The sequence below is a fragment of the Diaphorina citri genome, unplaced genomic scaffold (genome assembly GCF_000475195.1).
Source record: "Diaphorina citri unplaced genomic scaffold, Diaci psyllid genome assembly version 1.1 scaffold698, whole genome shotgun sequence".
NCBI lineage: Eukaryota > Metazoa > Arthropoda > Insecta > Hemiptera > Psyllidae > Diaphorina > Diaphorina citri.
In genome coordinates, this window is record NW_007378131.1 from 97,092 (window position 1) to 111,727 (window position 14,636).

At 37.8% G+C, this 14,636-nt stretch overlaps 2 protein-coding genes, 1 long non-coding RNA gene and 1 other non-coding gene across 4 annotated transcripts; 3 read left to right on the forward strand and 1 right to left on the reverse strand.

Moving 5' to 3' along the window:
• LOC113468301 lies at positions 1–5,559 on the forward strand. Its single transcript, XR_003392105.1, has 2 exons — positions 1–39; positions 4,578–5,559. It is a non-coding gene; the product is annotated as an uncharacterized LOC113468301 (long non-coding RNA).
• Positions 3,001–3,155, reverse strand: LOC113468308. The gene has a single exon (XR_003392109.1). It is a non-coding gene; the product is annotated as a U1 spliceosomal RNA (small nuclear RNA).
• Positions 5,560–6,370: 811 nt separating the features above from the next.
• LOC113468298 (carbonyl reductase [NADPH] 1-like) lies at positions 6,371–7,345 on the forward strand. Its single transcript, XM_026825103.1, has 2 exons — positions 6,371–6,565; positions 7,109–7,345. Exons 1-2 carry the CDS (start codon positions 6,386–6,388, stop codon positions 7,343–7,345), a joined length of 417 nt encoding a protein of 138 aa, XP_026680904.1. The 5' UTR covers positions 6,371–6,385.
• Positions 7,346–11,081: 3,736 nt separating this feature from the next.
• Positions 11,082–13,901, forward strand: LOC103511298 (charged multivesicular body protein 2b). The gene is made up of 5 exons (XM_026825104.1): positions 11,082–11,091; positions 11,752–11,891; positions 12,349–12,529; positions 12,979–13,085; positions 13,407–13,901. The coding sequence occupies exons 1-5, from the start codon at positions 11,082–11,084 to the stop codon at positions 13,524–13,526; spliced, it is 558 nt and encodes a 185-aa protein (XP_026680905.1). The 3' UTR covers positions 13,527–13,901.
• Positions 13,902–14,636: the final 735 nt, after the last annotated feature.

Genomic DNA, 14,636 nt, shown 5'->3' on the forward strand with positions numbered 1-14,636 from the left:
ATTATTCTCACAGCTATCGAAAGATTAATAACTCGAAAGGTGCTAATTCTTCGTATCTCGATATTCCTCCAATGGTGATTGTCATTTGGACAAACATTCGCACTCTATAAAAATTGTACAGCACGTGTTTGTTGGTTTAGAATTTATAGTTTTTGTTTTAAGTCCATTCTTAGTCATACCTTGCCATATTGTGTAACGAAATTTAACGATATATTGTAAGATTATAATTGGAAGGCTAGATGAAAGAAGGGTGTAAGTTAAGACATTTTTATTGTAGGGAAAAATGCGTTTAAAATTTTAGCTTTAACTCGACATAAAAAGGAGGGACGGGCTAAAAACCCATGACTTAAGTTTGCAAAAACTAGCAAAACCTCCTGCATAATCGAGATTTAAGTCGAAGTCCCGAAAAAAGAGCTTAAATCAACTGAAGGCCCTTCCTCCATCCATCCTTTCAAAATTGTGAAGTCCATGTCTATTTTATACGTAAAAGTCTTCATTATAGGTTTTTCTTTGGAAAACCTGCCATACATTCTTGCCTTAAATCAGGATCTTGTCAGAAAAAGTTCTCGAGAGTATATTTATACAGTAAATTGTAAATTTTACGAGCACTATAATTTAGGTTTTTTAAAGGTTGATGTGCAGCTACGTTGATATGGCTTGTTCACAATCATGTGCAATTGTGTAATAATAATAATATTGAAGTTTATTTTATACCACATTAACAATAAAATGTTCTTTTGGAATAAATCCCTTTAAGTACTAGAGTACTTCCTAGTCCCGAAATCGGAGAGAGAAAGACAGAAAGTCGGATTGATAAAGTTGGATATTAGGTATCCAGCTTCTAGCAGGATAATAAAGTCTTGGATAGGTAAAACGGATTCTCTGAGAACTAACGCTATTGCAGTAGGTATGTCCTAGGATTCGCCAAACCCGATTTTATATCGATATCGATAGACAATACGTACGGATTCCAAATGGGTAGAAAAAGGATTGCAAGTGGGTAGAAACCCGATTCCAAGTGGGTAGAATTCGGATGTTAACTGGGTTAAGGGAGACATTTGTACCGATTTTACCCGGGTAGAATCGGAATAGAATCTTATACAGGATTGAATGATCCGATCTTATAATGAATTTTTTGTTTACTTATGTAATGTAGGTACTTGAAATATTCCAGCATAGCATAAGTATCCATTATGCATGTAATCATTGATAATATGCATTATTATGATAAGTAATAATTTTATTAATAATGGTGATGTATTCTAGCTCATAATAATATTTTCGCTCATTTTGTTTACTTTTTTGTGTTAACAATCATTTGTTATTTATAAATATTTAGCTGATAAAAGTAACCATTGGGAGGCCCATAATATCATTTGTATTAAGAATGGACTTTGGATCTACCAAATTTGGTACAAAAAGTCTATGAATACCAGTCTCTAGTTTTGTCCAGAAGTGATCTTACCCTAGCAGTTTGGCAGTATACGACTTTTAGGATCAATGATTGACTTTTTTTTTTTTGCTCAGACATCTTTATTTTAGGGAAAAATGCGTTTAAAATTTTAGCTTTAACTCAACATAAGAAAAAGGAAGGACGGGCTAAAAACACATGACTTAAGTTTGCAAAAACTATCAAAACCTCCTGCATAATCGAGATTTAAGTCGAAGTCCCGAAAAAAGGGCTTAAATTAACTGAAGGCCCTTCCTCCATCCATCCTTTCAATATTGTGAAGTCCAAGTCTATATTATACGTAAAAGTCTTCATTATAGGTTTTGCTTTGGAAAATTTTTTGTTTACCTATGTAATGTAGGTACTTGAAATATTCCAGCATAGCATAAGTCTGCATTATGCATGTAATTATTGATAATATGCATTAATATGATAAGTAATAATTTTATTAATAATGGTGATGTGTTCTAGCTCATAATAATATTTTCGCTCATTTTGTTTACTTTTTTGTGTTAACAATCATTTGTTATTTATAAATATTTAGCTGACTATGAATACCACTCTCTAGTTTTGTCCAGAAGTGATCTTACCCTAGCAGTTTGGCAGTATACGACTTTTAGGATCAATGATTGACTTTTTTTTTGCTCTTAAACTCTGGCATGCCAGATCGTTCACTAACTTTTTTTAAAACTTGGTATTGGGATTGGGGTTTTTTGTTTGTCTTTATTTTCTGTTTAGGAGGTTTTTTTTTTATGTTCGATCGTTACTGTCCCAAAAAATAGAATAGAAGTAATAGGAAATCCCTTGTTTTTTACTGCCTGAAACTTAAAAGTTGTGCCAGTATACCTACTAGTATTAACTTACGTACATATAAGCAAAAGTAGGTAAAATAGTCAAACAATGCCGTCTCTGTATACCGTATAATTACTTTATTATGGGTATATCGTGTATATTTTAATGGAAGGGTAACCCATTTATAATATTTCCGTACTGATTAAAATTCGTGTGATAACCTTTGTATTGAAGTGCAATATAAAAATAAAAACTATTTTATTCTAAGATTCCCAAGTATTTTTTACAATGCTTCTGATGTTTTTCTTTTCGTCATTTTTTAGGAACAAGAAAGTTAAAAGAGTTTGTAGGTTTGACAAAGGTAACTGAAATTGCTAAGGTTTTATCGTCCCGAAAGCGAAGAGAGAAGGAAGACAGGATATAGGACTCATTTCACCCTCTTTTCATGTTAACCTTCAATACCTACCTAGGTATTGAATGGTAGTAGCTATTACCTCTATGGTACTAACTATGTACTACTAATTACTCCAAGGAGGTAAAAAGTGTAAAATAAATATGTAGAAAAAAATCTGAATATCTTGAGGTTCATCCTTACTGAAAAAAAGTAAAAATTCTAGTGCAGAGCTGAATATTGAAATTTCCATGAGAATTTCCGAGGTCTTTTTAAATGAAGATTCGATGATCTAGGATCTAGTAGGTACAAGTTTAGCGACCTCTGGCCTCTGGTACTCATACTCACGGATGCAGTTTTATTATTATTATGCGCGTACGCAATCCCCGCTACCAAAAATTACGCGCCCGAGGTATTCACATTTGGAATACTCGCAGGGGTCAACCCAACCTAAGTGCAATGGAAGGACCTCACCCTTATTATTATTATTATTATTATTATTATTATTATTATTATTATTATTATTATTATTATTATTATTATTATTATTATTATTATTATTATTATTATTACCAGTAAAATAAGAGCACGAAAAGCTAACTTCATCATCTGTAAGTTCTCTAACCGGTTCCTGGACAAACAGGTTTTTTCCATCTTAGATTGGAAATGGTCAGAGCTTCTGAAATTCAGTTTCTGTTCAGACTTCGAACTCATCACTTTGCGGTTGTTCAATAAAAGTAGGTACGTATACTTCAATCTCCTTCTTAAATTTGTAGGCACCTCTTGGCCTTGTGTACTTTGCGGTTATTCCAGGTAATCTCATTGCCTAGGTATATTATGTTCATCATTCATCAAATAGGAATAGATTCCTACATAAATCATCTAGAAAATTTGTAGGCATTGTGAGTGGGTACCCACAATTACGTATGTACAATGTACATAGAAGTAGGTATAGGTACTCGTATATAAAATTACCTAACAAGTCTAACAACACACTTATCCATCAAATTACTAGAGCTTTATTTGGTTATTAGAGATCTTTAAGAAAAAAGCATCAAGTTCAATAATTATTATGTTCCTAGTCGACGGCCTTCCATCGATGTCGACTGAATCACTGAATTTCGTAGCAATGAAACAACTGCTACAGTAGACTCATGTGGTCTGTGTCGCACCATGCCCATCCGTATGTCCCTCATCAGGTGTTGCTTCCAATTTAGGTGCTGGGTCAACACGAGAACACCAGAAAGTAACCCGTTGAAATATTTACAATCGAAAAGCGAGTGCAAATTTTTGTCGAGAGTAGGATTTGAACCCGGGACCTTCTGCGTGGCAAGCAAGCGCGTTCCCACTGGGCTAACTGTGCCCTCAGTTGATAATAATGTGCGGGGGGGTACCTACCTATGGACTCGTATATTACTGCATAGTTTGTAGCATTCTTCTGGGTATACCTACAATACCTACATAACAAGTATCTCGCGCGATCTTTTTGTCCTTCTAGAATTCTACATATAATAAATAAGTTATCTCAAAGATTCTCACAGCTTAGATATCATTCACGTGGACTGACTGACACGTGATTCAGTTAGAGGAGATTATTATCGCGAACATCTCTAAGGCCAGCCACTCACTATCCGGAAGACCTGACAGGTATACCTGACACCTGATGAGCACACAAAACATCAGGAAGACCTGACAGGTACGTCTGAAAAGGCCCGTCTGTCAGATCTACTTGAGTACACACACTATGAGGTATTAGACCTGTTGTACCTGTCATCAAGTCTACCTGATAGTGAGTGGCTGGCCTGATACATAGTAATTATTTATTAGCCCACACACTAAGAGGTATTAGACCTGTTGTACCTGTCATCAAGTCTACCTGATAGTGAGTGGCTGGCCTGATACATAGTAATTATTTATTAGCCGTGTGGATTAATAACTCGAAAGGTGCTAATTCTTCGTATCTCGATATTCCTCCAATGATGATTGTCATTTGGACAAACGTTCGCACTCTATAAAAATTGTACAGCACGTGTTTGTTGGTTTAGGATTTATAGTTTTTGTTTTAAGTCCATTCTTAGTCATACCTTGCCATATTTGTGTAACGAAATTTAACGATAGAAATTTAACGATATATTGTAAGATTATAATTGGAAGGCTAGATGGAAGAAAGGTGTAAGTTAAGACATTTTTATTTTAGGGAAAAATGCGTTTAAAATTTTAGCTCTAACTCAACATAAGAAAAAGGGAGGGCGGGCTAAAAACCCATGACTTAAGTTTGCAAAAACTTGCAAAACCTCCTGCATAATCGAGATTGAAGTCGAAGTCCCGAAAAAAGGGCTTAAATTAACTGAAGGGCCTTCCTCCATCCATCCTTTCAAAATTGTGAAGTCCATGTCTATTTTATACGTAAAAGTCTTCATTATAGGTTTTGCTTTGGAAAACCTGCCATACATTCTTGCCTTAAATCAGGATCTTGTCAGAAAAAGTTCTCGAGAGTATATACAGTAAATTGTAAATTTTACGAGCAACTATAATTTAGGTTTTTTAAAGGTCGATGTGCAGCTACGTTGATATGGCTTGTTCACAATCATGTGCAATTGTGTAATAATAATATTGAAGTTTATTTTATACCACATTAACAATAAAATGTTCTTTTGGAATAAATCCCTTTAAGTACTAGAGTACTTTTAGGGAATTCTTCTTATATTTAAACCTTCAGTTCGAAATAGATTGCATAATTTTGTCCCTTAGACTAGGACTAAAAAGTCCCATTTACGTATACTATTGTAATATCCTAACATTAAAACAAAATCCTTCACAATTTCAGCCATTTTTTAGGATTTTTTGGGTGGCAGGCTGGCAGGGTTCTCCCTTTCGTGAGCTCTTCCACTCCACCACTAATGTTCTCCATATGCCCTGTAAAAAATAAAAATCGCGTCCCTGCATATCAACCTTGAATTTTTTGTTTATCTATGTAATGTAGGTACTTGAAATATTCCAGCATAGCATAAGTATGCATTAAGCATGTAATTTTAATAATTTATTATTAATAATATGCATTAATATGATATGTAATAATTTTATTAATAATGGTGATGTATTCTAGCTCATAATAAATCTCCTAGTCCCGAAATCGGAGAGAGAAAGACAGGAATTGGGATAGATAAAGTTGGATTTTAGGTATCCAGCTTCTAGCAGGATAACAAAGTCTTGGAAAGGTAAAACGGATTCTCTGAGAACTAACGCTATTGCAGTAGGTATATCCTAGGATTCGCCAAACCCGATTTTATCCGCTTTCTACCCTCCTCGAAAAATCTCGATTTTCTATGGGCAGACAATACGGATTCCAAATGGGTAGAAAAAGGATTGCAAGTGGGTAGAAACCCGATTCCAAGTGGGTAGAACTCGGATGTTATCTGGGTTAAGGGAGACATTTGTACCGATTTTACCCGGGTAGAATCGGAATAGAATCTTATACAGGATTGAATGATCCTGATTTTCTATGGATAGACAAAACGGATTCTAAATGGGTAGGAAAAGGATTGCAAGTGGGTAGAAACCCGATTCCAAGTGGGTAGAATTCGGATGTTATCTGGGTTAAGGGAGACATTTGTACCGATTTTACCCGGGTAGAATCGGAATAGAATCTTATACAGGATTGAATGATCCGATCTTATAATGGTTCTATCCCGATTTTATCCGGGTTCTAGACGGATAGAATCTCATTTTGGTTATGTGGTCAAGTCATAACTATGCAATTCTTTGGTTTATGCAATTTTTTCCAGAAAAAAGTGTGCAAAAACAACGACAACGTGCGATTCCATCAGTTGGACGTTCTGAATGAAACCTCCATTCACAAGCTGCATGATGATATACAGACGCAACATGGAGGTTTGGACATATTGGTCAACAATGCTGGAATTATTTACAGGGTAACCACTACTTTTATTGTTATTATGGGGTGGCCTCAGTGGAGAAAAAGTAATCTTGGGAAATGTCATAATGCGCCTCGTTATTATTAAGAGGTTTGATTGTTTGATCGAGGGGAACTGCAAGAAGGAAGGTATAATAGTCCCAAAAGCAAAGAGAGAAGGAGGATAGGATATGAGAAAGCCAGCCTTTCCAAGAATGAACCTTGTCTGTTTATGGTAAAGTTCGCCGCATGCAGATTGCAGAAATCAAACCAGCGATCTGGCGCGTACAAGGCAGACGCTCTACAGCTCTACACACACCAAGCTATTTACTCATAGGCTGGCATTTGAAATGTTTAATAATAATTTGAAATTCTGACAGTTAAAAAGAATAAAACTGATTGGATTTTGGTCCAAATTTTCGTCATTTCCAGGGCAATGCCCCGTTCGGGCAACAAGCGGAGACGACTCTTGCGACCAACTGTGTTTAATAATAATATGAATTTTAACAGTAAAAAAGAATAGAACTGATTGGATTTTGGTCCAAATTTTCGTCATTTCCAGGGCAATGCCCCGTTCGGGCAACAAGCGGAGACGACTCTTGCGACCAACTTCTTCGCCTTGGTCACTGTATGCCATATGCTATTCCCGTTGCTTCGTCCTCATGCCCGGGTGGTAAATGTGGCTTCCCAATTCGGAATGCTTTACAAGGTCCCCAGCCAGGAATTGAAACAGACTCTTCTGAATGATAGTCTAACCGAGGATCAGCTTGTAGGCATGATGCATGACTATGTCAAGTGAGTGTAACTGAAACTTCTCAGGTCTTATCGTCCCGAAAGAGAAGAAAGAAGGAAGACAGGATAGGAGAAAGCCAGACATTTCGAGAACGAACCTTGTCTGTTTAGGATACAATCCGGCCCGGGCGGAAATCGAACCCGCGACCTAGCGCTTACAAGGCAGACCTCCAAGTTAGCTTACTAATTTAAAAATCTCAAGATACCTACACCACTGGTTTTACGTCACATTTGCGTGATCTATCGGGCAGTAGCCTAATAAGCAAAGAATAATTTTAACCTCTTAAAGTAGCCTCCATGGCCTAGTGGGTATCATACTAGGTTTGCACGCCGGAGGTCCCGGGTTCGAAGTTTTTTCGGCTCTGTGCTTTAAGGGGTGCACTCAGCCTCGTGAGGAACTTAGTAATGCTGTGATAGCCACAAAAGTGAAAAAAGCTCTTCTTTGGTAGGGTAAGTGTACCATTTATTCGCCCACCTAAGGGTTTTTCCAGACAAAAACACTTAGGTATAATTCATAATTTGATTTTGATTTTTTACCTCTTAGATTGGCCAAGTATAGGTAATAATAACTAAAAACCATCTCGAGTTTGCCTGCTTATACATACATATTTTACATTAGGTACCAGTAAAATAAGAGCACGAAAAGCTAACTTCATCATCTGTAAGTTCTCTAACCGGTTCCTGGACAAACAGGTTTTTTCCATCTTAGATTGGAAATGGTCAGAGCTTCTGAAATTCAGTTTCTGTTCAGACTTCGAACTCATCACTTTGCGGTTGTTCAATAAAAGTAGGTACGTATACTTCAATCTCCTTCTTAAATTTGTAGGCACCTCTTGGCCTTGTGTACTTTGCGGTTTTTCCAGGTAATCGCATTGCCTAGGTATATTATGTTCATCATTCATCAAATAGGTATAGATTCCTACATAAATCAATTTCTAGAAAATTTGTAGGCATAGTGAGTGGGTACCCACAATTACGTATATACAATGTACATAGAAGTAGGTATACTCGTATATAAAATTACCTAACAACACACTTATCCATCAAATTACTAGAGGTATATTTTGTTAGAGATCTTTAAGAAAAAAGCATCAAGTTCATAATTATGTTCCTTAAGCTGTGTTCACACATAGTCGACGGCCTTCCATCGATTTAAAATTCCTTTTTTTTAAAATTACTAGAGCTTTATATTGTTAGAGATCTTTAAGAAAAAAGCATCAAGTTCATAATTATGTTCCTTAAGCTGTGTTCACACATAGTCGACGGCCTTCCATCGATGTCGACTGAATCACTGAATTTCGTAGCAATGAAACAACCGCTACAGTAGACTCATGTGGTCTGTGTCGCACCATGCCCATCCGTATGTCCCTCATCAGATGTTGCTTCCAATTTAGGTGCTGGGTCAACACGAGAACACCAGAAAGTAACCCGTTGAAATATTTACAATCGAAAAGCGAACAGTTCTCGTATTAAGCAATCTGATTGGCTACATTTTAGCCCGTCCTTCCTTTATTATTACGATAGTAATTAAAATAAAGGTATAAGGGACGGGCTATTGTATTCGCTTCGGTATCGTCTGTCTGTGTGTCTGTTCCCATAGATCCATAGAAGGACTTATTATATATCAAATTAAAGGTCTTTTTACCAGGAACACGAAAGTGGTGGTGCAAATTTTGTCCAGAGAACAAAAAAAAAAAAAAAATGGTTTTTCGGGGATTTTTTTTCACATTTTCTCACACAAATGAGCTCAGATTTTGAATTTTGTCGCGGCGACCTATGAACTCATAGCGAGAAAGTTTTAGATAACACTTCAGTCGATCATTTAAAACCGGTTTTAGCGTCACCTATGTTGGGCTACGCCGAGCAAGGCCAATAAATGGATGGGTGACCTAAAGGAATAAAGGGAGAACGGGCTCTAGTCTTGATTTTAAATTATTACATGAAAGTAAAATCAAAAATCAATTCAATAATAATAATAAACTGAATATTAAACAAATTAGGTAGGTACATGGGTACTGATTTTCTCTAATCACGATCAATAAACTGCGGGCTAAAAAATTCCCGGAGGGACGGGCCCAGCTTGTTTTTCAACCAATTAGATTGTTTCATCACGGGACCTTCTGCATGGCAAGCAAGCGCGTTCCCACTGGGCTAACTGTGCCCCCAGTTGATAATAATGTGCGGGGGGTACCTACCTATGGACTCGTATATTACTGCATAGTCTGCAGCATTCTTCTAGGTATACCTACAGAACAGGTATCTCGCGCGATCTTTTTGTCCTTCTAGAATTCTACATAAAATAAATAAGTTATCTCAAAGATTCTCACAGCTCAGATATCATTCACGTGGACTGACTGACACGTGATTCAGTTAGAGGAGATTATGATCGCGAACATCTCTAAGGCCAGCCACTCACTATCAGGAAGACCTGACAGGCATACCTGACACCTGATGAGCACACAAAACATCAGGAAGACCTGACAGGTACGTCTGAAAAGGCCCGTCTGTCAGGTCTACTTGAGTAGGTACACATACTATGAGGTATTAGACCTGTTGTACCTGTCATCAAGTCTACCTGATAGTGAGTGGCTGGCCTGATACATAGTAATTATTTATTAGCCGTGTGTAGGTACATAACTCAGCTAATGCTCATCCAGTGGCGTAGCGTGTATGTATGGCGTGTATGGCGGCCATACAACTCAAAAGTTCACTCTAATGCCCATAAATATTAATGGCATGTACCTACTGTGATGGGACTTGGTAGACCTGTGCATGAGCCCTACAAGGCCCTACACTTGAATTTAGACCACGCTACGCCACTGCGCTCATCTCATTTTCTTCATTTTTACTTTCCTTATCCTATAGGAAGGAAAGTAATGTAATCGGGTCAAATTTTCGATGGTCAGATTTTAGCCGAGAACGATTCTTATCTGTTTAGGATAACGGAATCGAACCCACGGCCTAGCGCTTACAAGGCAGATGCACTACCAACTAAGCTAACTAGGCTGGCTACACAGTTACACTTAATTGGTTGTTGTTTCAAAGTCAAAGAGCAGGAAAAATGAGGAACAACGGAATTTTTCTTTTTCTTCTACGACTTCTAGATCCCGAGATAAATCGATTAAAAGAATACCGGTAAATCATGAATTCTGACGTCACGGCATACGCTCGCGTACACGATGACTTCACATCAAATGTTCCGAGCAAAGCTCCCTCGCAGGCAGCACATTAATGTGTTTGTACGCATACTTTTCTGCGCATTTCTTTCTGCTCCTCCGCCAGCGTGTTTGCATACTGGCGCTACCTAGCGAGGCAACTGCCTGAAGAACGTCACACATCTCTGAATTCTTTCATCAGAACGGAAAATGAAACTTGAATTTTCGACCTTTTACAGTTATTTTTTTCGGAGTTTTGACCTCAGATTTGGATTTTCCACTGCTTTTTACGTAGGAATCGACCATTTTACCCATTTGCAACTGCTCCATTGCATTATTTGCATTATTCAATTTTTATCTCGGTTTTGTTCTCTTACTTTTTCACTTCAGGGAGGAGCTTACCTACTTATTTTCTAGGTTTTCACCTCATTTTTCTCATTCCTCATTTTTCCTCTTCAAGGAGCTGATATCAGATTTTTCGGTATAGCTCTCTACGTCTATTCCTCAATCTGCCGGAGTCCAAAAATATTCTCATACATTTCATAGTAATTTGTTCGTGATTTTTCGCCGCTTCTGTTAGAGTCAACCATGGCAAAAGGCCCAAAAGTTGCTGTTGTAAGTATTCTTTTCAAATCATAAAATACGTCAAATTCCATGATTTTATTTTGTGGGAATGGGGCACAACCAAATGACAATTTTTTTCGAGGTAGAGTCCTATTCCGATGTAAAAGTACCCAAAAAGTGCATTGGCGCACTCAGGTCTTATCGTCCCGAAAGAGAAGAAAGACAAGATAGGAGAAAGTCAGACATTCCGAGAACGAACCTTGTCTGTTTAGGATACAATCCGGCTCGGACGGAAATCGAACCCGCGACCTAGCGCTTACAAGGCAGACCTCCAAGCTAGCTTACTAATTTCAAAATCTCAAGATACCTACACCACTGGTTTTACGTCACATTCGCGTGATCTATCGGGCAGTAGCCTAATAAGCAAAGAATAATTTTAACTATTAATTAGATTCATATTAGACACCCAAATTAGATAATGGCGTACCTTATTTTATAGTTGACTAGGGTTCTTAGTTGGGGATTATTATTTACATCGACTCGAGTTTCGCCTCACTTTTACCCTCTTAAAGTAGCCTCCGTGGCCTAGTGGGTATCATACTAGGTTTGCACGCCGGAGGTCCCGGGTTCGAAGTTTTTTCGGCTCTGTGCTTTAAGGGGTGCACTCAGTTGGTACAACTCCCAAATTAAAAAGTCCATATTAATTGGTATTCACAGGAACTGGAAATCAAGAAAGCGGCCAAGGAAGGAGATAAGATTGCAGCCACAATATTGGCAAAACAATTGATTCAAATCAGAAAACAGAAGACCCGGACTTATGCAGCCCAAGGCAAAGTGAGAATACATTGACAAAATTTCATAACTTACCTACTGAAACCTGGCCTGGTGCTCAGAACATTAAACTGACTTTCTATCCCTTCATTATTTACCACTTCAGTGACAACATAACTAAGGCAGTGGCATTGATATGTACTTTTCAGGAGGGGGGGGCCCTAGCCTAGGGGCCCCCTGGGTCAATAGGTTGATGGGGGTGGATATTCCAAATAATCCAAATTATAGGCATTTAGGTCCCTCAAATGTGTGACAGTGTTGCATAAGGAATAGGTATTCCAATCAGAAATTCCTTAAAATAGAGCAATTTGTTTTCAAACTAGTAACCAGTAACCTAGATGTAAAAACCTTTTGAAGTCCTGTAGGTACTTTTTTTGTACCTATCTACCTTATATTCTTCCAAGGTTGTTCAAGAAAAATAATAATAATAAAATAAAATATCCCCTCTTTTCACCCTCAGGTCCATAGCATTGGTATTCAGAACAAGACCATGGGCTCAAACATCAAAATGGCAGAGGCTATGAAGAACACTGCGGATACCATGAAAAACATGAACTCTATCATGAAGCCTGAACAGATTGCAGCCTCAGCACAAGAATTCCAACAGGGAATAACTCGCATGAATATGACAGATGAGATGAGTGAGTATAATTTCATATACTGAGGCATACTTCGAAAAAATATTCTGTCTGTTATGCTTTTATGCAAATCTTTTTACCTTCCTTAAAATTTTAATAATAAGTTATTTTTGGGAAAAATACTTTTAAATTATGTACATAAATCTAGGTAGGTACCTAAGTACCTAACTAAACTTGGAAAAATGCTATTTCTATGTCTCGTACCTCGCTACCACTTTCACATTACTTCAAGGCACATTTTTTTAACATCCACATCTATCCAAAAACGGAAAATTTCCATTTATAAAATTTCCGCCCTGCCCGGGATTTGAACCCAGCATCTCCGAGTTGAGAGTCAGTGCTCTTGACCACTCGGCTGTGGCTGACCAAAACCAACTAAAATACTGTGTGGGTTATCAGTCGATGAAGAATTGGATCACATGCTAATATATTATGTCTGTGTTTGTTTTCAGTTGATGAAGCATTGGATGACATGTTGGAAGGAAGTGATGATGAACAGGAATCCAACAAAATCATTGACCAGGTGCTTGGAGAAATCGGCATTGAGATATCTGGCAAAGTAAGTTTTTACTTTCTTTAAAGGCTTACTTTCGTCAGTCTTCAAATGATTTTCTTTCTTGTTACTTTTCCATTCATTATTTTTTTTTAAGAGATTTGATAGAGAGAACTGTAACTACTAACTTATTGTTTCGAAGTATAGGAGAAAGCCAGCCGTTCCGAGAACGAACATTATCCGTTTAGGATAAAATCCGCCCCGGGCGGGAATCGTCGTAGTAATTATTGATAAGTATTATTTCCTAGCAATGAAACAACTGCTATATTCGACTCTTTTGGTCAGTGTCGTAGTATGACTAACATTCTCTATGCTTTTTTTTTTCAGATGGCCAATGCTCCGACTGTGAGTGGCAAAGTGGGAGAGGGATCCAAAAGTTCCTCAAAAACTCAAGTCCCTTCGGATGCTGAAATCGAGGCTCAACTAGCGAGACTGTTAGGCTCTTAGTACTGACGAGTTTTCCAGTCTCGTACTTACTTGCTTTGTCCGCCTCATCACAGATATCGGTCTTCAGATGATGTCCGGTAAGGTAAGCACATTCGGGGAAAGAGTGGTTAAGGCATTTGCCTGGTAAACAGGAGTGCGCGGGATCTAATCACATCCGATGATGAAATTGAAATTGAGGCTCAACTGGCAAGACTATTGGGCTACATGTTTGTTTGGTAGTTACTTCATTTCCATGTCCGCTAAATCGTCTGTCTTGAGCTCAAGATGTGTATCCTAAATAGTGAGTTGGAGGAGATAGGGTGAATTCCCTTCTTCCTCCTGTGTTTTCCGTCCAGATATATGTCATACTTGCAGAAATCATTGTTGTTACCCTCATAATTCCATAGTAGGTGAGTACCTATTTTTTTTTTTTTTTTTTTTTTTTTTTTTTTTATTTTTACTTTTTAATTTATTCAGAACATCGTTTCAGTATGGATTGGAAACATTTTATTATTATTATTTGAGGGATTTTTACCCTACGAAACACCTCGTAGCTCACGACCGACCTATCTGGATATCAACCACGCTCAACGTTGCTTGACTTTAGTTATCACTTGATCAGTGACCGATTGGGAACTGGCACATTCCATGTGCTAACAAGGGACCTTGTTTAGACTGCTGGGGTAAAGGGACTTTTTAGTCCTATTCAAGCAGGATAAACAGTATATTACATTGAAACGGGGGTCTTTTCTGACGAAATTCCTGTGTGCGGAGACCAGTACGTAGGACTATTGCACACCAGGATAAGCATATAAACAAGGTATGTTCTATTCTATAATTCTATGCTTTTTTTTCAGATGGCCAATGCTCCGACTGTGAGTGGCAAAGTGGGAGAGGGATCCAAAAGTTCATCAAAAACTCAAGTTCCTTCGGATGCTGAAATCGAGGCTCAACTAGCGAGACTGTTAGGCTCTTAGTGAATACCTGACGAGTTTCCTAGCCTCGTACTTACTTACTTTCCGTGTCCTCTCCATCACAAGATATCGGTCTGCAGATGTGCGTATGGTAAGGTAAGCATATTCGAGGGAAGAGTGGTCAAGACACTCGCCTGGTAATAATAATAATAATAAT